The following is a 26,319-nucleotide window of genomic DNA, read 5'->3' as shown; positions in this document are numbered from 1 at the left end:
TTTTTTAGCCCCTACTGTATATGATACACCCAAGCCTAGAACTTTCAGACAAGATCTCATTTAATTCTTGAAGCAGCCCTCAGAGGTAGACAGTATTCTCACCTCCATTTTAGACATGAGGAAACTGAGGCCCAGAGGGACTAAATGATCTGATCCACGTCCCATAGTTTTAAGTGGCGGAGCTCTGGGGCTGTCAGCTGTCCTCGCCCTCAGGGGCTGAAGCTGAAGGGGCTGACAGAGGGGAAACTTTCTCTTCCCTTTGTGCAGTTGTCACTTAGAGGGACCTCGGGGTAGAGGTGCCTCAGCCCCTAAGTGCTGCAGGATGTAGTGATGCTTCTCTTTAGGGTTTGGCTTTCACAAGTGTCCAGTCTCGATGAATTCAGAATAACCCCTGACCCCCAAGGCCTGGCCCCTTCTCGCTTTGGCTGAGTTCTCTCCTCAGGCCTCTGCCAAGACCTCCTAAAATGGAGTTTGGGGGCTGGGGAACAGCACTCTCCTTGTATGCCCGGGCTGGCTGGACTGGAGCCCCAGTAGAGGGTTTAGTCTGGACTTAGACTGATTTATGACATCCTAAGATAAAAAGCCCCAAGGCAGCTCCAGCACATATCAGCAGTGGCTTTTTCTGAGGATGGGTGTTTCATCCATGTGTTTATTTGCATATTCTCTTTTCTTCAATAAACATGCATTAGTTTTTCTCAATACTAGTTATAAAAAAAGTTTCAAATGAGGAAAATTTGGTTGTAAATACTCTGGGGAAATCAGCCTAATACAGATGTCTCTCATTGGACCTTAATATGCAATTTAAAAAAGTATTAACCCATATTAGCCACAAATCAAACTGCCTGAATTCCAGTCTCATTGCTACCAGTTAGTAACTGTGACTCTTTGCAAGTTACTTAACCTGCATCAAAACGGGGATCATAGTAGTACTTTCCTTGTACTATTAACAGACGCATTGCAATTGCAGCCGCTGTCTGTGCTCCGGGGCTCCTGTTTGATCACTTAAGCCTCAGCACAAGTCTTTGGGGCAGGTACCGACACTATCCCCATTTTACAGCTGAGGCCACTGAGGGTGCTCTGCCTGTGAACAGATAAATGAGATTTGAGCCCAGGCAGCCTAACGCCAGAACCTACCTTCAAGCTACTTGTCTGGAGCTGCCCCTCAGAAAGGGCTGTTGTGGTACATGCTAAAACGCTTCAAGGTGCTTAGCAAAAGTCTGGCACTTAATAAGTGCTCAATTAAGTTTCCTACGGTCACATTAATATTCGGTGTTTTACGTTTGTCATAAAACTAACACGCATACAAGGCGACTTAATTCAGCAGAAAATCACAGAGCCGGCTAAAGCGGGCGGACCCTGCGCGGGGGTCGGGGCGGCGACGCGGACCCGGGCGCCGACAGGGCGCCCACCCCGCGGCGAGGCCAGGCGGGCCGCAAGGGAGGTGGCCGACGCGCGGGGCCGCCTCTCGGGGCCCGGGGGCGGGGTCGGGGAGGCTCCGCCCAGCAGTCACCTGCGACAGGTGGAGCGCGCGGCGCCCGGCGCTCGGCCATGTCTGTGGAGAGCGCAGGGCCCGGGTTGGGGCCGCTGTGCCCGGAGCACGGCCAGGCTCTGAGCTGGTTCTGCTGCTCCGAGCGACGGCCCGTGTGCGCCGCCTGCGCGGGGCTGGGCGGCCGCTGCCGGGGGCACCGCATCCGCCGGGCGGAGGAGCGCGCGGAAGAGCTGCGGGTGAGCGGACGGGGGCGCCGGAAGGCGGGGGGCGGGTGGGCTCCGGAGGGAGGGGACACCGGGGTGGCGTGCCGAGAGGGACCCGGCGGGGACCTGGCAGCCGGCCCAGGAGCCCAGGCTCGGCGGGGCCACTGGCTGTGGAGCTAGGCGGTTAAGGGTGTGGCCTCTGGAGTCGTGGGGACTTGAGTTCGAATCCCGCCTCCTCCCCGCCTCCCTCGCAGTCTGGTCTCCGGGCCTCAGCGCCCTCATCTGTAGTTTGAGGGCAATAATAGCGCGTGTTTATTGGGGGTGTTGTGCGAGAGACATAAGATAATGGGTGAAATGCTCTTTAGTCTACCACATAGTGGCGGCTCGAGCTGCCCACTCTTCCTTCGTTGCTTTGTTGCGGGGTTGGGGGGGGCGCGGTGAGAGCCGGGCCTGGCCTTGCCCCGGACTCCGTGTGTCCCACGTCCCGCCCCATGGAAGCTGACCTGAGATAAAAGCTGGCCCTCCTCCCTCCTCAACCCCTGGGCTCAAAGCGCCTCCCCTCGTCCACCCTTCGGGCTTCCTGATGGGGTGATTTCTTTTCCCTTTGGGGTTGGCCTTGACTGTACTCCAAACTGGTTCCACCTGGGCAAACGGAGGGGGCGGGTAGGATCTCAAGAGGTTCCTGCTGGATCTCTTCACCTAGAGTTCCTCCCCATGTCCACTCCAGTTTAGCTCCGCGCTGGTCACCTTCATCACCACCCACCCCTGGTCTGAGACTGGGGAGTCGAAGTTACCCTGGGTTTTCCTCCCTCCTTCCACCCTAGTTGTGGTCCCAGGGGATTTCCTTGCAATTTGATTAAGCCTCTTGATTTCCCCAACCTCTCCGAGTGCTCTGCCCACCTGTGAGGCTTGAGGGCTCTCGCTGGGGACTCAGGCTGCAGGGAAATAAACACACGTGACTGGCCCGGAGGGATTCACTTACTCAGTGACACCTGAAAGCTCCTGGTTGGCCCTACCTGTCACCACTATCCATCATCAATAGTGGCGATGAAAATAAACTTGGATAATGTGGTGTAATAAACTTTCATAATGGGTGGAAACTTAGTGAGCGCCAAAGCACTTCAATATCCATCATCTCACTCCATCCAGACCAAACTTTTGAAGTGATAGCCAACTTCCATTTTACAGATGAGCAAACTGAGGCCCAAAACAGGGCAGTAACTCCTCCAAGGTTTCTAATATTCAGGAGTTGGACCAAGGGAGTCATTGACTTGCTCAGAGAAAAGAGAAAAGAGAAAACCACCTCTTAGCCTCAGTGGAGGGAGGAAGTGGTGCTAATGGGTGTGAGAATTAAATAAAAACCTAAAAAAGAAAAGTTGCCATCAGAGCTGAATCTGAGTGGTGGAAGGAGTATGAAGGCTGGGGCAGGGTGGCAGGCGGGGTACTTGATTTGGAATGCCAGTCTGCCCAGGGCGCCTTCCCTGAACCCTACTGATGCCCTAAACACGTTCATCTCCTTTGCCTGGGGGGAGGGGTTTCTTGCCTTCTCCCTCCAATTTTGAGTATATTATGGCATTTACACACCCCTTCCGCTATCCCTCTAGCCAGCAAAGAAATTTTGGCCCAGGGCAAGATGGTTACCATTCAACAACTTCTCTCTTACCGTCCGGGTTCTTGTCCTGTAGCTTTTTGGAAGTTAGGCTTGGTGTCCTTAGCCCCCTGGTGTGTGCTGATCACAGCTCTGTCCCCAGCCAGCTCAGTTCTTTCACTTAGTATTTGGACCAGTGAAGCGTCAGACGAATTCCCGACTGTGGGGCGGGAAGGATTTGCAAGGGCTTCCTGGAAGAGGCCGAGTTGCCTTTTGGCAGATGGAACCAGGGCAGAGCTGAAGCAGTGGAGGAGCTGTTGGCTACGAAGGAGTCCAAGTACCTGGGGAAATGGAGTGGAAAAGCAGGGGCCTGGCAGGTCACTTCTCTGTGGGCTTTAGCTTCTTCATTTCTAAAAGTCTCCGCTGCTCTCCTGGGGGACGCTCATAGCTCTGGCCGAAGTGAACCACTGAACCTTTTATGGTCACAGAAGTAGAGGTTCATTCATTCAAAAAATATTTATCCAGGGCCTCTATGTGTAGGAGGAACTTTCTTCTAGGTAGTGGCCCATAGCAAACAAGTCAAAGTCATGGTGCTCATGTTCTAGTGGCGGGGGGAGAGATACAAAACAAGTAAACACACCCAGAATGTACAGGCAGAGGAGTGATAAACGCAAGTGAGAAAAATAAGCAAAGTAAGAGAATGGGCTGTGGGATGGTCGGGGAGGGCTTCTGAGGAGGTGACCCTGAATGGAGTGGGGCAGGGGATTTGTACGGCTGGACGCAGAGGAAGGAACAGGTGCAAAGCCGCTGTTGTCAGGACGAGTTTGGTGTGTTTATGGGACAGAAAGAAGGCCAGAGTGGAGAGTGCTAGGAGGTGGCTTCGGAGCAATAGGCAGAGTCCCATCAGACAGTCCCTTGTTGGCTGAAGTGGGAAGCTTTTTTTTTTTTTTTTTAAGATTTTATTTATTTATTTGAGAGAGAATGAGAGATAGAGAGCACAAGAGGGAAGAGGGTCAGAGGGAGAAGCAGACTCCCCGCTGAGCAGGGAGCCCGACATGGGACTCGATCCCGGGACTCCAGGATCATGACCTGAGCCAAAGGCAGTCGCTTAACCAACTGAGCCACCCAGGCGCCCTAAAGTGGGAAGCTTGATCTCACTGTGAGTGTGCTGGAAAGCCATTGGAGGATTTATTTTTTATTTTTTTATTGTTATGTTAATCACCATATATTACATCATTAGTTTTTGGTGCAGTGTTCCATGATTCATTGTTTGTTCATAACACCCAGTGCTCCGTGCAGAACGTGCCCTCCTCAATACCCATCACCAGGATAACCCATCCCCCTCCCCCCCTCCCCTCTAGAACCCTCAGTTTGTTTTTCAGAGTCCATCGTCTCTCATGGTTTGTCTCCCCCTCTGACATATTCCCCTTTTCTTCCTCTCCTGTTATCTTCTTCTTTTTCTTTTTTCTTAAAATATGTTGCGTTATTTGTTTCAGAAGTACAGATCTGTGATTCAACAGTCTTGCACAATTCACAGCGCTCACCGTAGCACATACCCTCCCCAATGTCTATCACCTGCCACCCCATCCCTCCCACCCCAACCACTCCAGCAACCCTCAGTTTGTTTCCTGAGATTAAGAATTCCTCATATCAGTGAGGTCATATGATACATGTCTTTCTCTGATTGACTTATTTCACTCAGCATAACACCCTCCAGTTCCATCCACGTCGTAGCCATTGGAGGATTTTGAGCAGGGACATGACCTGACCTAATCTCCTGACACAAGGTGGTCGTGGCTAACTGTGAGGGCGAATAGCAATAGTGGAGGTGACCAGAAGTGGCCAGAGGAGAGAGAGAGACTTTGGAGTCAGGGCTGATAGGACTCACTGAGGGATTAGATACATGCGGGGTTGGAGAGTAACCCCGGGGTTTGGGTTGGGGTAATGAGCTTGATGATTGCTGGTATTGTTTAATGAATGGGGATAACTTAGGGAAGGGCAGTTTGAGAAGCCGTGTTCTTTCCACTCAGGTGTGGAGAGCCAGGGAGCTGGGTCAGAGGGAATGCTGAGAGCATATGCAGGAAAGTGATTATGATGATGGGCCACCGAATTTAGGAGAAGGAGGGAACTGAGGCCACGAAGTGGGTGATAGACACCGAAAAGTGGTAAGACTAATGTATCAGCGGCTTCAACTGAGCCGAAGAATGGTTGGACTGAAGAATCTAGAGTTAGTAATCTGGAAGGATGGAAGGGGTGGGCCGGGTGTGGGCCCCTTGAAATGAAGATTTTGGAGGTGCTATAGTTTTCAGTAATAACAAGGTCTGGGATGCAAGTGGCTGAGGGGGGATATCATGGGGATGGAGTGAATGGATCAACGTGGATCAAGATGCCATAGGTGTCCTTTATATTGCAGAACAAGATTGTGGACCAGTGTGAGAGGCTGCAGTTCCACAGTGCCAGCATCGCCAAGTATGTGGCTGAGGTCCTGCCAGGGAAGAACCAGAGAGCAGCGGTAGGTAGTTCTCCTTCCTCTCTGCTCTGGACCCCTCCTAGGACAAGACTCCAGCCTTAGGAGCATGGACCAGTCTCACAGACTCACTGTGCTCCTAGCAAAGCCGGATGCCCAGGAAGGGCATGCGCCGTTTCCCATCTCTCTGAGCTGTGGTTTTATCATCTGGGCAGAGAGGACTATTCCCAGTACCACACTGGGGCAAATACTGCTGGAAAATGACTTTCTTGGGGTAAAGGATCAGAAAGGGTAGCATTCTTCCACCATCTAAGTATTTCGTGGTCAGCCCCTGAATTATAAAATAACCTCTGGACTTTGACGTGGAGTGTTCTTTATGACAGTCTTATGCAGTAGGTGGCAGTAACATCCCTGTTTACAGATGGGGAAGTGGGTTGCCTAGAGGGTAATTGACTTGCTCAAGGTCCACAGCCTCCTGCCAGAGTCAGATCCAGGAGCTGGATCTTCTGACTCCCAGGCCAGTGCTCCTTCAGCTACCTGCCACTGCTGATCCTTTAGCCAGTTGCCCCCATTGCCAATGCTACGTCCTCATTCTCAGGTATGCCCCTCACGGGTCGGGGCTATGAATTTCTTTCTGTACATCCCCTCCTTCCTTCACCAACATGGACAATGGAGCAGGCTTTGCATGGTCTTAGTCAAGGTTCTTTTGATTGTGTAGAACGAAACCCAGTTGAACTAGTTTGCGCAAAAACAGGGAATTTCCCAGCAGGATACAGAAGCCTCTCAGAACCTGAAGGGGATGAGAACCAGGAAAGAAGATGCTGCCAGGAGGCCAGGCAGCTGTTCTGTGTCCAGTCCTGCCTCTCTTAGCATGATGGTTCCTCTGTCTCTCTCTGTCTCTTTTTCTTCATCCTTTTTATTTTCTCGTCTTGACTGCACTGGCTAGGACCTCAGTACAGTGTTGAATAGAAGCAAGTGTAGCAGATGCTGACTTCAAGGAGTGTACTCACAGCATTTCACCATTTATGTATGTATTTAACAAATCTGTTGAGTACCCATCACATGCCAAGCACCGTTGTTCTATGTGCTAGAGATTCCACAGTGAACAAAACATATGGAAATTTCTGTTTCCATGAAACTTACATGGTTGGCCAGGGGGTGGGGAGTTGGGGGAAGGCCAATAATTAAATACACACTATGTCATAAGGTCAAAGGTGCTATGGAGAAGTTTTTTTTTTTTTTAAGATTTTATTTATTTGAGAGAGAGAAAGAGAGAGAGAGAGAGAGAGAGCATGAGAGGGGGTTTGGTCAGAGGGAGAAGCAGACTCCCTGCTGATCAGGGAGCCCGATGCGGGACTCGATCCCGGGACTCCAGGATCATGACCTGAGCCGAAGGCAGTTGCTTAACCAACTGAGCCACCCAGGCACCCGGTGCTATGGAGAAGTTTAACACAGGAAGGAGGACATTCCTTTGTTGAGAACGGGGGCAGTGGGGGGGTTGCAATTGTATATGCTGTGGTGAGGAATGACCTAATTAAGTATTGATATTTGCACAAAATTTATAGAAGGTGAGGGAATGGACCAGGTATATGGGGGAAGAGTTCTAGAAAAAGGGAATGGCAAGTGCAAAAGCCCTAAGGTAGGAGCAGTGAATGAGATAGGAGTCAAACTGAGAGTGTTGTGTCCACATAAGAGGTTTCAAGGAGGTGGGATGTCAGATGTTGCAGAGGTTAAGCAAGGTGAGAAATGGGAGTGGGCCATTGGATTTAGTAACATGTTCATCACTGGAGATTGTGATGGGATGGGGAATGTTTTGTAGAGTGGTAAGGTGGAAGCCTGATCAGAGTGGGTTTCAGAGAACAGAAGAGTAATTTGGGAGAGTTGGCACAGCCAAACCTTGAGGACTTCTGCTGTAAGAAGGGAGCTGAGAAATGGGTTGATAGTGGGGGGGTATGAGATCAAGAGGGTATTTTATTTTTAAGATGCAGAAATTACTCTCTGTATGCTGGTAGGCATTATCTGGTAGAGAGGGGAAAATTAATAGTGGAGGAGAAAGGATAACCAGGTATAGCAAGGAGGGCGGGGTATAGGCTAACAAATGGAAAGTTAGCTGTAGGTAAGAGCATGAGCTTTCATCCGCAGAAACAGGGAAGGCAGAGTGTAGGGGTGCCAGTGCAGGTAGATGGGCAGGTGATGGACAGAGCTTGTGTAATTCTCTTCTGATTGCTTCTATTTTCCATTATTTATCACATTCGTAGGTTCTTAATGATGCCATTTGTCAGTTTATAGATATGCTTTGTCCCCCATCAATCTGTTAACATGGTAATACATTAATAAGAGTTTCTAGGGGCACCTGGGTGGCTCAGTTGGTTAAGCATCTGCCTTCGGCTCAGGTCGTGATTCCAGGGTCCTGGGATCGAGTCCCACGTTGGGCTCCCTGCTCGGCAGGGAGCCTGCTTCTCCCTTTCCCTCTGCCTGCCGCACCCCCTGCTTGTGTTCTCTATCTCTCTGTGTGTCAAATAAATAAATAAAATCTAAAAAAAAAAAAAAAAGTTTCTAATGCTAAACCATCCTGAATTCCTGGGGAAAACCAAGTAAGCTTGATCATATGTATTTTTTTTTTTTTTTACTTTAAATTTTGAGATAATTGTAGATTCACGTTTGGTTGTAAGAAATAATCATAGAGCCATATCCCCTGTACCCTTCATCCAGTTTCCCCCAATGATAACATGTTACCTAACTATATAGTACAGTATCATAGCCAGGACATTGACATCCATACAACCTACCTTATGCACATTTCACCAGTTTAACATGCGTTCATTTGTGTGTGTGTATTTAGTTCTGTGCAGTTTTATCACGTGTAGATTCGTGTGACTTCTCCTACAACCAAGATACAGAGCAGTTCTATCATAAGGATCCCTTGTGCTACCCTTTTATCACCGAGCCCCCCACTCCTCTCCTTCTCCTTGTATAATCGTTATACAAAATTTCTGAAGTTGGATTGCTAATCTTAGTTTGGGGTTTTGTGTGTGTGTGTTTAAGGATTTTTGTGTCTATACTCAGGAGTGAGATTAGCCTATGAATTTCATTTCTTGTATAGTCCTTATCAGATTTTGATATTGAGGTTCTATAAATCTTATTAAATGAATTGGAACCTCTGTTTTCACTGGAGGAATCTGTGTTAAGATTGGAATTATTTGTGCCTTGAATATTTGGTGACACCCCCTGTAAAACTATCTGGGCTTGGTGTTATTTTTTGCAGGTGGATTTTAACTACTGATTCATTTCCCACCATGAGTAAAGGATTCTTTCTTTTTCTTTAATTTTAGTAATTTTTTTCTAGATAAATTATGTACTTTGTCTATTTTCAAATGTAATGCCATAAAGTTCTTAAATTATATTTTTAGATATTTATTTGAGAGTGAGAGTACAAGTCGGTGGGGGGGAGAGGGAGAGGGAGAGGCATGCTCCCCGCTGAGCAGGGAGCCCGACATGGGGCTCGATCCCAGGACCCTGAGATCATGAGCCGAACCAAAGGCAGATGCTTAACCGACTGAACCACCCAGGTGCCCCCCCAAGTTGTTCTTAATCTTGATTAAAGTTGCCACTGGTTTGTCTATTTTGTTAAAAGTCTTTTCAAAGAACCAGCTTTTAGTATTTTGATCTCTCGTTTGGATCTTTTTTTTTTAAGTTTATCTATTTTTTTCTAGTGATCTCTATACCGTGGGGCTCGAACTCAGAACACCAAGATCAAGAGTCACATGCTCTTCCGACCCAGCCAGCCAGGCGCCCCTCTTTTGTATCTTAAAAAAAAAAAAAAAAAAAAAAAACTCATTATTTCCTCTTATCTTTTTTTTATGATTTTATTTATTTATTTGTCAGAGAGAGAGACAGAAAGAGCACAAGCAGGGGGAGCAGCAGGCTCCCCATTGAGCTAGGAGCCCAGTGCGGGACCTGAGCCAAAGGCAGACACTCAACTGACTGAGCCACCCAGGCGTCCCTTCCTCTTTTTTTTTTTTTTTTAAGAAGCCAGGCATGGGAGTGCATATTGTATGATTCCTTTTTTTTTTAGATTAATTAATTAATTAATTAATTTTGACAGAGAGACACAGCGAGAGAGGGGACACAAGCAGGGGGAGTGAGAGAAGGAGGGAGAAGCAGGCTTCCCGCTGAGCAGGGAGCCCGACGCGGGGCTCGATCCCAGGACGCCAGGATCATGACCTGAGCCGAAGGCAGACGCCCAACGACTGAGCCACTCAGGCGCCCCTCCCTTTTTTTTTTTTTTTTAAGATTTTATTTATTTATTTGAGAGAGAGAGAGCGCACAAGCAGGCGGAGGGGCAGAGGGAGAGGGAGAAGCTGACTCCCTGCCGAGCAGGGAGCCTGATGCGGGGCTTGATCCCAGGACCCTGGGATCATGACCTGAGCCGAAGGCAAACGCTTAACCGACGCTTAAGCGCCACCCAGGCGCCCCAGGTGTCCCTTCCTCTTATCTTTATCATTTTTTTCCTTTTAATTTTTTTTAGGGGGAGATATACACCATTGTTATTTAACTCCCTCAGCTGAACACAGTCTGTTAATTTTCGTCTGTCTTCTTTCTCAAGGTCAGCATTTAAGCCATATATTTCCTTCTACGTATTGCTCTCACAATTTCTGATGCAATATTTTCATTCAGTTATAAGTATTTTTAAATGTCCACTATGATTTATTTTACTATGTGTTGTTAGAAATAGGTTTTTAAATCTCCATATCTCCAGATGTATGGTTTTACTTTTAAAAATTATCATTGTTATTTTTTCCACTAATTTCTCACTTAACTTCATTGTAGTCTGCATATCAGTTGTTCGAAATTTGTTAAGACTTGCTCTGTGCCCTAAAACACGGTCACTTTAGGTAAATGTTTCACATTCAAATCTTTTCTATACTTACTAATTTTTTATCTGCCATATTTACTGATTGGTGGCAAGGAGCATTTATAGTTTCATATCATGCTGTGGATTTGTCTATTTTTCCATATAATTCTGTCTGTACTGGGCTCTTAAGTTTAGAGGAGTGTAAAATTCTAAAATAAATCACAAGCCGCATTCAGGGCAATAGAGTCCCTGCTCTCGATTACACCAGTTTTTAATTTCCTTTCTACGTACGCTTGGACTCCAGGGGATTTCCTTTACTTAGCTGCCAGAGAAGCTTGACTTTTTTTTTTTTTTTTTGAGAAGCTTGACTTTTACAAGGATGCTTTGCGCTATTTTTCCAGCATTTCTGTGCTTTGTTTTAGGACAGTGTTTAGTTTATTCTGGCATATCTTTGGAAAGGGAAATTTTTTTTCTCTGCTACACTTTTCTGGGAATGAATCGAGAAATGTGTTGAAATTGATTACAGTCTTCTAGTGAGAGAGTATCTGCTGCATCTTGGGCCAGGGTATGTTCTTGGTCCTGATCACATATATAGTACAAACATGGCTAAGGGCACCCACCCCTGTGGGCAAGGCAGCAAGGTGGGATAGAGAGAACAATAGCTAATGGTGTTGAACACTTATGTGCTGGGCTTTGTTCTGTGCACTTTGTATGTATTAACTCATTTAATCTTCCACAATAACCTCATGTTGTAGGTACTATTATTATCCTCATTTAGCAGATTAGAAAACTGAGGCATAGGGAAGATCAGTAATGTGCTCAACATCCTACAGAGAGTAAGTGAATCAGCTAAGGTTTAAATCTAGGCACTGTCTCTAAAGCCTAACTTCCTGGGGCGCCTGGGTGGCTCAGTCGGTTAAGCATCTGCCTTCGGCTCAGGTCATGATCTTAGGGTCCTGGGATCGAGCCTGACATCAGGCTCCCTGCTCAGTGGGGAGCCTGCTTGTCCCTCTCCTTCTGCCCCTCCCCCCGCTTGTGCTCTGTCTCTCTCTGACAAATAAATAAATAAAATCTTTAAAATAAAATAAAGCCTAACTTCCTAACTAGTGTGTTATGTTGGCTCAGGGGACACTGAAGTTGGAGTCAGAACTAACTCCTGGGTTCACTTAGGCCATTCACTCTCTTCCTCTCCCCTGGGCAAATTGTGGGTCTCAGTTTCTTCTGTAAAGCAGGGGTCATTACCTATACAGAGCAGGTCTGCACAGGCAGGGCACAGAGAAAACTGCTGGCTATTCCTGACGTTCTGGCATGAAGGAGACTGTTCTACTGTCCCTTGTCTGGCAAGAGTGCAGGTGTTTCATGCAGCCTTTTGGGAGGATTGATTGTCCAATGGCACTGGGGGAAAGGGAATCGTGTTGGACTGAGAGTCAAAAGAACTGGGTTCTAGTCCCAGGTCTGTCCCTGACTTGGCCTGTGAATGCTACCAAGAGATTTTTGACTTAGTCAGAAGAAACTTTCTCCTCAGTCATTCAGTAACTATTTGAGTACCTACTGTGTGCTAGACCCTGTGCTAATTACTAGGAGACACACATTAGCTTCACTGGAGTGGATGGCATGCCCCCTGGCATGAATAAGAATTCTATCATGGAAGCCATTGGAATGGACAGATTTAGGAAAGAATGAGATTTTTTTCACTCAGACCTAGTTAGAATATCAACTGTTGGCACGGATCCTGTTGATGGGGATGACTTTGTAGGCTCTTTCACTCTACAATTCTATAATTCTCTGACCTTGGTCCCTTGACCTTAGTATTCTCAACTATGAAATAATTGATTCTAGTTATCTCTAGACCACGCCCACTAACCCTAACCCAGCTCTTCCATTCTGTGATCCCAGCTCTATGAGATATGACCTGGATGTCTGAATCTTATATTTCTTTACCCTAAACCATATTGGGGACTCTTAAGGCTGGGATGGCTTAAGCACCTGTTTCTTCCATTACTGTGCCTGTGGCATACATGGCTAATCAATCCCAGCACTCCTTCCCACTGAGCCCAAAGCCTCTTAATATTGACTGGGGCTTTGCTAGGACCCGATTCTCTGTGTTATCCCTCATCAGAGCACGGCCAGCGCGGCGCGGGAACTGGTCATCCAGAGGCTAGCTGTGGTGAGGAGTCTGTGTGAGAGTGAGGAGCAGCGTTTGTTGGAACAGGTGCATGGCGAAGAAGAGCGGGCCCACCAGAGCATCCTGACACAGCGAGTCCACTGGACTGAGGCGCTGCAGAAGCTCGACACCATCCGGACCAGCCTGGTGGGCATGCTCACCCATCTGGATGACCTCCAGCTGATTGTAAGTCAGGCAGGGGTGAGGACACAACCAGTGGACCAGACACCCCCAAGTCTAAAACAGCGAGAATATTTATTGGTAAGAGTTGGGTGGATAAGGATAATTTGGAGCAGGGATTAGGCAAGGGAATAAAATTAAACAGATTTTTTTTTTTTTTTTTTTGCACCTGCTAACCATTCTTTCAATAGTGAACAGACATTTACTGGTGTCTACCATGTGCTGTTGTGCCACGGGGTGGAGTTACAGGATACAGCTGTTAGCGCCTCGTGGCCTTACGAAGGAGACGAATCCATAAACTGATGATGGAGGGTTATGTCTTCTGTAGAGGACATCACTGGGAGCTAGAGACCCCACGGTCCAGGCTTTCGGGTGGCAGTGGTCAGGGTAGGCTTCCTGGATGAAATAACTTCAAAGCTAGTGCCTGAAAGATAAAGAGGAACGGCTATGTTAAAGGAAGTGGAGAGCTAGAGAGAGGGTTCAGAAGTGTGCAGAGGGAGGGAATGGCCCCAGAAACTACCGTGGGTAATATTTACGTACATATCCCTGCAAAATACTTTATATAGAGATGCAGATACTTGGAGTTTTAACGGGACAATCTGACATCTGAGTAAATATGCCAAGCAGAGAAATCTGAATGTGGAACAACCGAGCTGTTCTGCAATTCAAGTAGGGCAGTTTCCATCGCTGTCCTAGATTGTGCATTGATTGAGTCACACAGTTTCCACGGACAGAGCACATTCTGTCCTAAACGCTGGGATGGTCACAAGAGAAGATTCAGAAAGAGTCCCAGCCGTCGAGGAGCTGGCAGTCTTGGTGGGGGGTGAGGTGTTAGTAAATACGTTGTCCTGCAGTGTGGTTTAGGGAAACGCAGGATGCCACCAGGCACGGGAGACTGAGTCATTCTGAGTGCGCGGTGTGGAGGTGTGTGAAGAAGAACCCAGGTAGCTTTGTTTTGGGTCTTAAAGCAGGAACAGAATGCTTTATTCTAGAGTCTGTCCGTGTGGCACCCTCCATACCTGTTGAATATATTCAGATCTTGACTACCTGCTGAGTTCCTGATACCAAGCCTGACTCTGTTTTCTTTTCTCACAGCAGAAGGAGCAGGAGATTTTTGAAAGGTAAGTATAGCCCTGTCAGTTGCCTGGGCAAATGGAGACCATTGCCTGCAGGCCTGTAACTAGTCCGTTGCATTCAGGTCCTGCTGCTCCAGGGTGAAAGCCCAAGGCGTGCCGTGCCACCGTGTGCCTGCCCTGGAGCCATGCTCCCTGGACAGGGGTCTTCCTGCCTGTGACTTGGGAGAACTGCTTTAGATCCCTGTGCAAGGGTAGTGAAAGAAACACTTAGCAATCAGAGGCTTGCCAAGAGCTTTCTGAAATGTTATCCTGCTACAAAATAACCAGTCCCCCTATTGGAGTGTTTTATACCCCCATCTACAGATGAAAATACTGAGGCTCAGGGGCGCCTGGGTGGCTCAGTTGTTAGGCGTCTGCCTTCGGCTCAGGTCATGATCCCAGGGTCCTGGGATCGAGCCCCGCATCGGGCTCCTTGCTCGGCGGGAAGCCTGCTTCTCCCTCTCCCACTCCCCCTGCTTGTGTTCCTGCTCTCACTGTGTCTTTCTCTCTCTGTCAAATAAATAAATAAAAAAATCTTAAAAAAAGAAAGAAAGAAAGAAAATACTGAGGCTCAGAGAGGGTCAGGGACTTGCCTATGCCCCAGAGCTGGGGCGTGGACCCACACCCAACACCTGTCCCATCACTGTCTGCTCTGCCTCAGTCCCCCTTTCTCTGACAAAAGAATCTCTGAAACCTAAGTCTGTGTTAACCACCACTCAAAATTTGCACTTTAATGAAGCAATAATAAAAGCCCTTCACCAGGCTCTCCTGGGTTCTGAAAGACTAAGAGCCAAGAGCCTGAGGAAGTGGCCAAGAGGATGTAATTTGCCAGGCAAAGAAATTAAACTCTTACATCTTCTGTGAGAGATTTCAGAGCTGTATCTGGGGAGCACAGCCCATTCTTCTTAACTATTTTTATATTTAAATTTCAACAGTAATACGTGTGCATGAGAGAAAGAGAAAAGAACGCCATCAATATAAAACCATTGAAAATTTAAAATGTCTCGGGGCGCCTGGCTGGCTCATTCGGTAGAGCATGTGACTCTTGATCTCAGGATTGTGAGTTCAAGGCCCACATTGGGCATAGAGACTACTTAAAAAAAAATTTGTTTTTATGTCTCCATTACCCCTTCCCAATCCTATTCCCTGAGGTGATCAGCTTTAACAGTCAGATATGTATCTTGTGGTTTTTCCAATGTAAATAGAGTCCTAGATAGTATGTCTGGGCTTGTTTACCTCTAAAAATACATATTTTTAACACAATTGGGATTGTTTTAATACTTGCTGTTCTGTAACTTATTAGGCCCTCTTGGATCTCTCCATGTATAGATTTACCTCACTCTTTAGCAAGTCTGTGAAGACATCCCCCAGTATGGATGCCCCCAACTTTATTTTATGGTCTCCTTTAAATGTTTGGCTTGTTCCTACTTTTTCCCTCTTTTAATATTTCCACACTTCTGCTAGTCTTCTCTTTCTCTTTTACCTTCTTCATCTTCCTCTAAAACCATCCTGTCTTCAATTTCAAGCTGCTCTGATTTTTGGGGAAAAAAATTGATCTTTAAATTTTTTTTTTTGAAATATTTCAAATGTGGAGAAAAGTTGCAAAAATAGTATAAGGAGCTTCACCTAGAAATCCTGATTGTTAGTATTTTGCCACATCTGCTCTCCTTCTTGGCCTGTTTGTCTCTTCCGTCCTACCTATTTAACAAGTGAATATATGGCACTTACTTTTTCTGACCTATTTGAGAGTAAGTTGCTGAAAGCGAGACCTTTTACATCTAAATGCTTCAGCATCTTTCTCTCAAGAACAAAGACAATCTCTTACATAACTACAGTGTCACTATTAAGCTCAGGAAATTTAATGTTGATGTAACACTATTATCTAATATACAGTCCATATTCAAATGTTGCCAGTTGTGCCCACAAAGTTCTTAACGGTGTTTGGTGTGTTTTTTGTTTCCTTTTTTTTTTTTTTTAAAGACTTTATTCATGTATTTGAGAGATAGAGAGAGAGCATGAGACAGGTGAGGGTCAGAGGGAGAAGCACATTCCCCGCCGAGCAGGGAGGGATCCTGCTAGAATTCCTGATTTAATCTGGAATTTATTCCTTAGGCTTTTTTTTTTTTTTAAAGATTTATTTATTTATTTATTTATTTATTTATTCATGAAAGACAGAGAGAGAGAGAGAGAGGCAGAGGGAGAAGCAGGCTCCCAAGGAGCTGGGAGCCTGATGCGGGACTCGATCCCAGGACCCTGGGATCACGACCTGAGCCGAAGGCAGACGCTCAACCATCTGAGCCACCCAGGCGCCCCTATTCCTTAGGCTTTTAAAACAATAACAACAAAATACTTAAAAAGAGAGAGAGAGAGAGAGAGATTTTGTTTATTTATTTGTCAGAGAGAGAAAGCGAGCGTGAACAGCACAAGCACGGCGAGCAGTGGGGCTCGATCCCAGGACCCTGGGATCATGACCTGAGCCAAAGGCAGACACTTAACAACTGAGCCACTCCGGCGCCCCCATGGGTTTTCCCTTCTGAACCATGAGGTGCTGGACCAGATAGTTGTCTAGGTTCTAGTGTCTCTGACTGTCCTCAGGTTTGCTTTGGGTTGGCTCGGTGCGGCCGACATGGGTTCCTCTCTCCTCCCCGCCTGATGGTTGCCCCCGCCCCCCCAGCCCCAGCTTCAGTGCTTTGGGAAGATGGCAACAGCCCCTCTCTTGTCCTGACCACAAAGAGCCTTTGTTACCAGAGCCTGCTCTTAGCTTTTCTAGGGCTCTGGTCACCTTGCTCTTCCCAAGCCAGGACAGTCAGTGACAGTCTTGCAAAGAGCTTGCACCCATGAGCTGTGCCTCACTGTCCCTGCCTGCTCCTTCATTATGGGCAGAGCCAGAGAATTGGAGAAGAGAGTGTGCTCTCAGAACTGCTGCCTGATCTCAAAGCCATCCTCAGGGTCAGAAGCGGTGGGAAAGCTCTTTCTCAGAACCCAGTTCAGAGGCCTGCAAAGCTCCTTGGCGAATCCTTCCTTTGCCCTACACCCTGTTGATCATTTTCATTTTAGATCAAGGGGAAAATTATGTTGAACAGTGCCTGGACTCCAGCCTGGGTTTGTTCTATTTTTGCATGGAGGCCGGACTTGAACCCAGCTCCCCTTTTTAGCTGAGTGCTTTCTCTGAATCTCTGTTCTTTCCTGTCAAATGGGATAACAGCTATCTCCCAGGTTACAGCAAAGATTACATGAGATTCTCTAGAAGAAACTGGATACTTAATAAATGGTAATTCTCCCCTCCTAGGCATCTTCCATTCCCATATTCCCTCCAGCCAAACCCAGTGCCCCTGTGAGCTGAGGAGAGGTAGCTACTGGGAGCAAAGCGCTGGAACTAATGTATGGTTGGGGTGATAACTGATAGTCCCTTCTTGTGGGATCCCTCAAGGATATTTGCATTTTAAGAGCAGAGGAATGGCTGTACCTTCTTACTGAACCAATAGGTTTTGCTGCAGTAGGTTTTGGAAGGAGGCAGGATTTTCTCCACATAGGACAGGGGAGTGGAAAGACTGGTGTGTAAGAGGCTTAGGTCCCATCCCTGTTCTGCTGCTAACTTGGAGACCCAGCAGGTTGTTTCTCCTACAGAGCAGATCAACTCCAAGTTCTAATACTGGTACCAAGTATTTACCTCCCTGGAAATTGCCCGTCTTGCTGGAATTAAAGCTCCTGGGGGGCACAAGGGGAGAGCCCTGCTTCCCGTTTGGCTCAAGCCTTTTTAGGGGGCTCCTGTGTGGGGCCTGGCTGCCCATCTTGGTGTCGCCCTCATGGGAAGAAGATTTTACTTCTGTCCCTTTCTCATCACTCTCTCATCACTCTCTATTGATCCAGATCCATTTCCAGAACCTTCCTGAATTTGTCTTTTTTTCCCCCCTTCCACAAGGACCGAGGAAGCAGAGGGCATTTTGGATCCTCAGGAATCGCACAAGTTAAACTTTAATGAGAAGTGCATTCGGAGCCCCCGACTCACCCAACTCTGGGTGACAGCGGTTCTCGGGTCCCTCTCAGGTTAGGAGCTGGTAGAACCCTGCACCAGCGGGAACAACTGGGCGGCTGGCTGGCTGGGGTGTGCCGCGGGGTCACACTGGGGAATAGAACATCTGGCACGGTAGCTAAAGCAAACAGTAATGCTAGATGCAGGCTTGTCGGTGAAGCCAGGGTTCTGGACAGGCCTGGGGCGGCTGGGTCAGGTCCTTCCCGTTTCCAGACCAGCCTGCTCTGCAGGCTCTAACAAAAACCTTGTCCATGTACGTCACAGCTCTGTCCTGCCCAAGTGGGACAGCTTAGTATTATTTCTTGGAAACTGAGTTTCTCTTTAAGAAGATACAAGTGCTGGCCAACTGGAGAGCATCTGGAGCGAGAATTAAGCTGCCTGGATTCGCCTCACTCACTTAACCACTAACTCAGGCCGACTGTGGCCTGGCCTCGTGCTGCATGCTAAGGCCACGGAGGTGAACGTGACATGGTCTTCTCCTGCGGGAATTCCCACTTAGTGCGGGACTGCTCCAAGCAGAATCTCCCAAGCTAGGTGGAAGCTTCTGTGCTCCTGGTTGTGGTGTTTGCACAATTCACAAAGAGGTTAGGGTAATGGATTGAATTGTTCCTCAGTTGTTGTTGTTGTTGTTGTTTAATATTTTAGCTTTTTTTTTTAAAGATTTTATTTATTTGCCAGAGGGAGAGAGAGGGAGAACACAAGCAGGGGGAGTGGCAGGAAGAGGGAGAAGCAGGCTCCCCCCTAAGCAAGGAGCTCGATGTGGGACTCGATCCCAGGACCCTGAGATCATGACCTGAGTCGAAGGCAGCCGCTCAACCATCTGAGCCACCCAGGCGCCCCGAATTTTTCCTCAGTTTTAACCCTCCTCCCTTGGGTGTTAGCCTTAAATGTTTAGTGCAAGCTCTAGCTTGTCTGCTCTGCATTCTCTTATCAGAGTGCGCCTGCTTTGCCCGCAGTCCCATTCAGTGAGTTGTTGGAAAGTACGGAAAGTACGGATCTGGTCCTTCCTAGCTCCCGGGGGCCTTGCCCCTAGGACAGATCTGATCTGGAGGCCGCAGATAGGCCTCAACTGGAATGCACTGTGATCAGTGCAGGGTGCTAGATGTGGGAACAAAATGCTGGGTCTTCATTTTGCCCTGCCACCAACTAGGTGTGTGACTTTGGGCAACTTGCTTCTCCTTCCTGGGCCTTCTTTCTAGTTTACAGATGAGGGTCTTAGACTAATAATAACTATTGTTGTCATGGCCACAACTTATTGAGCACTTAATTAATGCTAGGCACTTTAGATGTATCATCCCATTTGGTCCTCACGTTCACCCTGTGATAAGTCCGATTGATCCCCATTTTACCGATGAGGATGCTGGGGGCTCAGAGAGAGTAAAGGGCTTGTGTGAGGTAATGCTGCCAGTGGGTGGTGCGGCAGCCCTTTGCTGCCTGACAGGACCGGGTTAGGGCTGACGGTGGGCCTTGGGCAACTCTGAGAATTCTTCCTGGCAGGCACAGAGGACGTGCGTATCGACGAGAGGACCGTCAGCCCCTTCCTGCAACTGTCAGATGATCGAAGGACCCTGACCTTCAATGCCAAGAAGTCCAAGGCCTGTGCAGATGCCCCCGAGCGCTTTGACCACTGGCCCAATGCCCTCGCGGCCACCTCCTTCCAGGCTGGGCTGCACACCTGGATGGTGAACGTCCAGAACAGTTGTGCCTATAAGGTGGGCGTGGCCCTGGGCCAGCTGCCCCGCAAGGGCTCAGGCAGTGACTCTCGTCTGGGCCACAACACCTTCTCCTGGGTCTTCTCCCGCTACGACCAGGAGTTCCGTTTCTCCCACGATGGGCAGCATGAGCCCCTGGGACTGCTGCGCTGCCCCACCCAGCTGGGCGTGCTTCTAGACTTGCAGGCGCAGGAACTGCTCTTCTACGAGCCGGCCTCTGGCACGGTGCTCCACACCCACCACGTGCCCTTTTCCGGGCCCCTCTTCCCAGTCTTTGCGGTGGCCGACCAGACCATTTCCATCATCCGCTGACCCGCGACCACCGGGAGCCCTGGTCTACTCCCCAGCACGCGTCCAGGCCATGTTCCTACCCAGTGTCTCCCCCGCCGCCCCGATGTTGCCTCTGCCCGATGGGCAGCTTTAGGAGGGTGGGGGATCCATTTCAGGTCTGGGTTCAGCCGTGACATGCTGGGTATCTGTGGGGAGCCTGCTACCCGCTGGGCCTTAGTCTCCCAAATCCACCAGGCATCTGCCCCTCCAAGGGTGTCTTGTTCACCACGTCATGTCTGGCACCAAGCATGGTGCCTGGTGCCTACCGGTTGTGCAATAAATATTTGGCAAGCGAACGGGTGGATGGAAAGGTGCCTGGGTGTGTGTGGTAGACTCTTCTGGAGAAGCACTGCCTTCCAGCCCTCTGTCCCTGGCTTTGATTCAGAACTCCCACGAGGCTGTTCTTGGCCAGAAGACTCTGGCCTGGGGGGGCTGTGTCCCCCCACCAGGTCCAGCCTGGAGGCTCAGGAGACTGAGGGGATCCTGTCCGGAGGTAACCTGACTGCAACACCCCCAAAACTCCCCCCCCCCCGCCGCAGCTTGTGGCCCCCCTGACATAATGTGGAGACCCGGAGTGAGGGCTTTAAGCCCCAGAGAGCTGAGGGAGTAGGAGGGCCAGACGTAGGGAACACGTCTGTTATTAAAGGTTTTAAAAGATTGGAAAGTTTCTTCCATGTTCTTTGTGGGAAATTGGGCAAATCTCCCAAGTGCCAGCTCACATCTAAAGAGGTACGCCTGCTAGGAAAGAGAGATCTTCCTCACCCTCATCCGCACTCCCGGCTCAGCATACACAGCCACACGAGCCCCAAGACGGTTCTGGGCCCTGCATTGCTGGAACCCAGGGCAAGTCCCTTCCCGTTCTCTGAGGTCACATTAGAACAGTGGTCCTCACATTCCTGTTTTACTTAGGAACACAGTTCAGAGGCAATCTTACCTACAACTTCAGGCCCCTGGGCTCAAAGATAAGGGCCAGAGCCCTCCCCACTCTTAAGCTTGCTCAATAATTTACTCCAAACACTGGGTAGATCAGATCCAGTCCACAGCCTGAATGGCAACTTTTTTGGTTCAGGTACTTCTGAGGCCCTTGCAGCTCCGAGAGCACAGCTCAACCCACGTCCTCACTGCCTGATACTTGGGAATTAATGTCACCTGGACTTCGCACAACCCGGAAGTTTGGCCAAGTCTGAGAAGAGCCTCCCTCCCCTCACATGGGCACAATCTCTGCCCAGAGTCCTGGGTCAAAGCCCACCTTTTCCGCCCGGCACCCGGAGGCACCCCCCACACCATGCTCCCCAAATTGCCAATCTAACTCCCCATGGCAGCCCTCAGTCCATAGTTCATGGGCCACCTGCCAGGAAGGCGTCTTACTCCTCTGCCCACCTAAATGTCACCGCAGTTCGGGGCCACTCAGGAGCCCTCCCCAGCGGTTGGCACCAGAACCCAACACCGTGTATGTGCCTGGCAGTAGGCAAGGAAGGCAGGCGTCTGGTAAATACCAAGCAGGTGTGAGAGGGGAGGAGCGCGAAGAAGGGAGAGGCAGGAAGGGACATGGAATTTTTAAAACCCAGCCTACTTCCTTCAGTCTCTAGTCATTCCCCGCGTGTATCCTACACTCCTGCCGCCTCAAGCTCCTGTCCCCGTTACTTGTGCCCCCCTACCTCCATGTGAACACCTGTGACTCGGGGGCTCTTCAAAACCGGCCTCCTGTGGAACACCCTCCCTGTTCTCCCAGCATCGCCACTGCGCTGTCTCAAGGGACACAGCTCTCCTTGCCACGGAAGGCAGGCTACTTAACTTCTGAATGTTTCTCATTTGTGAAGTGCAGGTCCCGCTGCCTCTGCCCATTAGGTAGCTTTGAGGGTTCTACCTGCATGTGAAGGACTAACACATGGCAAGCATGAAAGAAGTTTCTTCTCATGATATAATTGTGGTCCTCCTTGTCTGAAATCCTGTTTACACTGTATAGTCCTAGAGGACATGTCCCTACAGCACAGCTTAGCACCCCAGTTTTCCAAACTAAGCTCCTCCAATCTGCTTCCCACGGGGAGTTGTAGAGGCTTCAGGGCCCGACTGTGGGGCTCTAGAACCTGTTTCAACCCTAGAAGTTTCTTGCTTTTGCTGTTTTGCATATTGGGGTTCCAGTAAGATCTCCCGTAACAATAGGGCCCTGCTGCTAAAACAAATTTTTGAATGTGCCTGGTTCTGAAGCTAGTTGGGCCCTCAGTGAATCTTGTAGGTGGGGGTGGAGGGGAAAGACACAGGTGTGACAAATAAACCACCTGAGAGGCGTGGAGCAGGGCTCAAAGCCCTGCATTCACTGCTTTATAGTCAGGATGCATTTGGATGCCACAGGGAGAGAGGCAAAGGCCTGATCTCAGGAAGGAAGGAGCTTTCTAGTTTGCTGGAGCCACTTCCCTCGACTTCCCTCGTAGGACTCAAAGTTCCAGAGGTGAGCCCTCCAGGCAGTCAAGGGCAGGCAGGAGATGGGACAGTGAGGGGAGGAGGCATTCTTGGGGTACAGAACCCTTGACTGCAGGGTCCAAAGGCTCTGGGCCAACCACCAGGAAGCTGTGCATCCCTACAGCCAGGGCCCCCTTGTAATCACAGTGGTAACTGTCCCCAATGTGGGCTGCTCCTGCCGGGTCCACTCGAGCAAGCCGCAAGGCCTCGTGGAAAATTCGGGGGTCAGGCTTGGGCCAGCCGGCAGCCTCAGAGGTCAGCACAAAGTCAAAGTGTTCCCGCAGGCCCAGCCCCCTCAGGATGTCCTCCAGCCGCCGGTCAAAGTTGGAGACCACTGCCAGCCTCAGACCTCGTTCTCGGCACCCTCTCAGGGTGGCCTCGGCCCCCTCCAACACCTGCCAGGTGCACGGCTTACAGAAATCCTCGTACAGCCGCTCAGCGATGGGGGCCACAGCCTGGGCATCTCGAACACCCGCTAGGTGGAAGGTGTGCAAGACCACATCCAGCCACCACCGGCGGGAGGTGAGGCCTTGGCTCAGGCCGTAGTTGGGGAAGCTGTGGCTCTGAGTCATGTAGGCCTGCCTGAAGGCGTGTCCCAGTGTGGCGGCCTCCACCTCCAGCCCGTGGGCCCGGGCCTTGGTGGCGTATTCCTCTCCCACAGGATGGCGGAGCCTGAGCAGTGTGTCCTTCACGTCCCACGTCAGCAGTCGTATCTGCAGCCGATGCGCCATGGGCCTGTCGGAGCGGGGCAAGTGCACCCCAAGTCCGCCAGGGGTTAAAGAGAAACTGAGCTGGACAAGACCCACCCCACCCCGCCTCTACCACCTAAAGGTCTTCTCTCTCCAGGCCTTGTGGGCCAGAGTTGTGGCACGTCCTCACAGCCGAAGATCCTGGAATGAGATGGCAGTGGGGTAGAAGTTCAGATCTTGGGGTCAGAGACTGACTGGGTTCAAATTCAGGCACTTCCCACTTACTGTGTGACCCTAGGAGTGTCACTCTCTGAATCTCTGTCTCCTGACTGAAGAGGAGCACGATGTGCCAACCTCACGAGACTATTGCATGAAATGAGATCATCTGTTCATTCCACAAATTTCTGGGCACCTACTATGTGCTAGATGCTAGGGAACAGATTTCCAGCCTCCTGGCATTTACAGGCATTAAAGAATACGAGACAGATATTAGACAAAGAACTCTACAAACACTGAAGAATAACAAAGTCAGCATGTGCCATAAGGATATAAACCCAGGGATCCCATCTGTGTTGAACTTCCTAAGTAAGTCAAGGTTCGGGGGAGATCTGAAGAATGACTATGCAGGAAATGGAGGTGGTTAAGTGTTCCTGGCACTGGAAACACCAAGTGCAAAGGCCCCGAGGTAGGTCAACGGCAAGTCTGCTGCTTTGGGTAGACAGGGCCCACCGTGGCGGGGCCTTGTAAGTCAAGGTAAGGAAACAATTATGATTGCTATTACTATTGTTAACACCAAAGACACAGGGTCCTTGCAGACCATGTGACAGACCCCTTGTTTATCAGGGAAGACTGAGCCAGAGAGGGGCAGATACTAGCCTAAGGTGCACAGCCAGCACCAGAACCCAAACTTCCGGCCTCTGGCCAGTGCTCCCTTCTACTGCATCATGCTTAGACAAATTTGGATTTTAAAACAATCTGATTTGGGTGAATCAGCACAGCACTGGGCCAAAGGCAGACAGAGAGCCAGGTCCTCCCTCTAAGCCTCCGATTTGTCTTTACTGGCAGTGACAAGGTCTGCCTAGGTGGAGAGCCAATAAAAGGATTACTGACTTAGTGCACAAGAAACCAGTCCTCAGCCTGCTGTCCGGAGGCTGGGTGCAGCTTCTTGCCCCACACAGTTGATTGCAGACAATCTCAGGCGATCTAGTGGAAACCTGAGGGTCCAGAGTTTCAGAGTACAGCCAAGTTGCTGCTGAGGAAGGGAAGTGGCTGGTGAAGCTGGGGGCAAGCCGTAGGGGAAGTCTGACAAGGAAATGAATTTAAGTCAATCTGGAAATTAGGGAGAGCCATCCAAAAACCCTCTCACTTTACCGGTGGGTAGATGGAGGCCCAGTGAGGGGCGGGAAATCGCCCAAAGCCACGCAGGGAGTCACGGGCCCAGCTAAGACTAGAGCAAAGAGCTCTGGCTCCCGACCCACAACGTCTTCCATTTCTGGAAGCCGGGGCTGAGGCCTCTGGGCTGCAAGCCTGAATTTCTCGGCCTTCCTCCTCACCTCCAGGGCTCGATGGGGACAAAGTCCAAGTAGCCCGCTGTTAGAGCGAAATCTCTACGGCTGCCATTTGCAGCGTGACCTTGGGCGTGACGTGGCTGCGGCCGGCCTCCTGGGGGCCCCTTCCCAGCTCCGGCGCGTTCCGACCGCTCGGCGCGGACCCCCGGTCCCCAGCCTCCCGGGATCCGGACCCAGCGGACCCGCAGGGAAGCCAGTCCTGAGAAAGCCGGAGCAGAGAGCCGGGTCCAGAGAGCTGCGCAGGCGCTCCGCGTCCCCCACGGAGCCAGGGACCCGCCCCCTCCTGGCCCCGCCCCTCCTGGCCCCCGCCCCTGGCCCTCCGCCCGCCCCTCTCCTCCTCCCGCGGTTCCGCCGGCCTCTCGACCCTGCCACAGTCCTCTCCGCTCCCTCCCGTCGCACCCTCACCTGCCTCCCCGCCCCCAGCGCCCTCGGTCACCAGCCTGCCCGGTCCTTTCCGTCTCCCTCTCATTGCCCGTCCCGCCCCCTCCGCCCCGCCCCCCGCATCTCTGGGTCACCTTGCACACTCTCCTCCCTTTCTGCCTGCCCCGCCCTCGCCGCCTCTCCCTTATTCCCCTTTCTGCGCTTTCTCCCTCCACTCTTCGCAGACCCCTCCGTCTTCCCCGGATCCAGACATTCCCGGGAGGTCCCCAAGCTGACTTGGGAAGAGGGGGATCTGGGTCCCGGCCTGGCTTGCTGAGTGCTGTGTGGACTTGGGCCAGGCGCTGCCCCTCTCTGGTTTGAGTCTCCAGTCGGTACTAGGAAGGAATTGCTTTCATTTGGAAATTTGTCTAACCCAAGACATTCTGCTGAGAGTAGAGTCCTCTGCAGTAACCTAGCTGGTTTTTTTTTCTTTTGATGTAATCATCTACAAAAATGTTTTAAAATACAAAGTATACAAAGTAAAAAGCAAAAGCCCAATCTCACTCCTCATTGAGCATAGGTCTGCTCTGTTGCCAGACGGTGCAGACAGGATTCCTGCCTTCACGGAACCAGAGTGGGGCATACACAGACCAAGTAAATACACAAGCTTTCAGGTAGTGATGAGTGTTATAAAGGCAATAAAATCAGAATGGCGCCATGAGCAGTGTCAGGGCCTCTCTGGATGAAGTTAGGGGAGGGGCAAAGATCTGAACAGCCAGGTGAAGATTAAGGGACGGGTACTGGAGGTGAGCCACCGGCAAAAGCAAAGGTGCTGGGGCTCCAGCCTGCTTATTGAGCAAGGGTAGTGGCCCATGGAGGTGGGGAGACAAGGAGGACCTCCGGCCCCCCACGCACTCCCCAGGGGTTGCTGCAGTGGTGCTTTGGGTCATTATGCTATTTTCCTAGGAGCACACAAACATATATTTTCTTTCTTCCTTCTTCCCCTCCCCCCTCCCTTTTTAAACAAATCTTCCTCCTATATTCTAAGACTGGCCTGTTCATTTCATTCAGAACCACCTAATCGTCATTGGGCTCTAGCCTGGGAG

General features: G+C 50.0%; 3 protein-coding genes across 7 annotated transcripts in view; 1 reads left to right on the top strand and 2 right to left on the bottom strand.

The window, feature by feature from the left end:
* WDR31 (WD repeat domain 31) overlaps positions 1–1,671 on the bottom strand; it is a 29,394-nt gene extending 27,723 nt beyond the window's left edge. For all 3 annotated transcript variants that reach the window (XR_012373512.1, XM_025887991.2, XM_025887990.2), the window contains exon 1: positions 1,511–1,671. Coding sequence is in view for 2 of the 3 variants with exons in the window: in XM_025887991.2 (XP_025743776.2) it covers positions 1,511–1,550 (40 nt within the window). In the remaining variant the exon portion in view is untranslated. The remainder of the gene's footprint in view (positions 1–1,510) is intronic.
* Positions 1,518–22,117, top strand: BSPRY (B-box and SPRY domain containing). Of its 2 annotated transcripts, XM_025887986.2 has the most exons (6): positions 1,518–1,725; positions 5,694–5,792; positions 12,722–12,952; positions 14,042–14,067; positions 17,984–18,108; positions 19,592–22,117. In XM_025887986.2, exons 1-6 carry the CDS (start codon positions 1,549–1,551, stop codon positions 20,116–20,118), a joined length of 1,185 nt encoding a protein of 394 aa, XP_025743771.1. In that variant the 5' UTR covers positions 1,518–1,548; the 3' UTR covers positions 20,119–22,117. The 2 variants fall into 2 exon arrangements, with proteins under 2 accessions (XP_025743771.1, XP_025743774.2); XM_025887989.2 differs by lacking the exon at positions 17,984–18,108 and having other exon boundaries at positions 19,592–19,783.
* Positions 22,118–22,422: 305 nt separating this feature from the next.
* Positions 22,423–25,100, bottom strand: HDHD3 (haloacid dehalogenase like hydrolase domain containing 3). Of its 2 annotated transcripts, XM_073876521.1 has the most exons (3): positions 24,839–25,100; positions 24,396–24,587; positions 22,423–23,486 (listed from the first exon to the last, which is right to left on the bottom strand). In XM_073876521.1, exon 3 carries the CDS (start codon positions 23,325–23,327, stop codon positions 22,572–22,574), a length of 756 nt encoding a protein of 251 aa, XP_073732622.1. In that variant the 5' UTR covers positions 23,328–23,486; positions 24,396–24,587; positions 24,839–25,100; the 3' UTR covers positions 22,423–22,571. The 2 variants fall into 2 exon arrangements, with proteins under 2 accessions (XP_073732622.1, XP_025744132.1); XM_025888347.2 differs by lacking the exon at positions 24,396–24,587.
* Between the last annotated feature and the right edge of the window lie 1,219 nt (positions 25,101–26,319).

Source organism: Callorhinus ursinus, unplaced genomic scaffold, assembly GCF_003265705.2.
Source record: "Callorhinus ursinus isolate GAN/ISIS: 27379988/994484 unplaced genomic scaffold, GSC_fseal_2.0 scaffold24, whole genome shotgun sequence".
Classification (NCBI taxonomy): Eukaryota; Metazoa; Chordata; class Mammalia; order Carnivora; family Otariidae; genus Callorhinus; species Callorhinus ursinus.
The sequence above is the reverse complement of the archived record's forward strand: the minus strand, read 5'-3'. Positions and strand labels throughout refer to the sequence as shown.

Coding starts and splice junctions, on each gene's coding strand:
- BSPRY (XM_025887986.2), top strand. CDS start 1,549: ATGTCTGTGGAGAGCGCAGGGCCCGGGTTGGGGCCGCTGTGCCCGGAG. Junction 5,793..12,721: donor GGAAGAACCAGAGAGCAGCG/GTAGGTAGTTCT, acceptor ATCCCTCATCAG/AGCACGGCCAGCGCGGCGCG. Junction 14,068..17,983: donor GAGCAGGAGATTTTTGAAAG/GTAAGTATAGCC, acceptor CCCTTCCACAAG/GACCGAGGAAGCAGAGGGCA.
- HDHD3 (XM_073876521.1), bottom strand. CDS start 23,327: ATGGCGCATCGGCTGCAGATACGACTGCTGACGTGGGACGTGAAGGAC.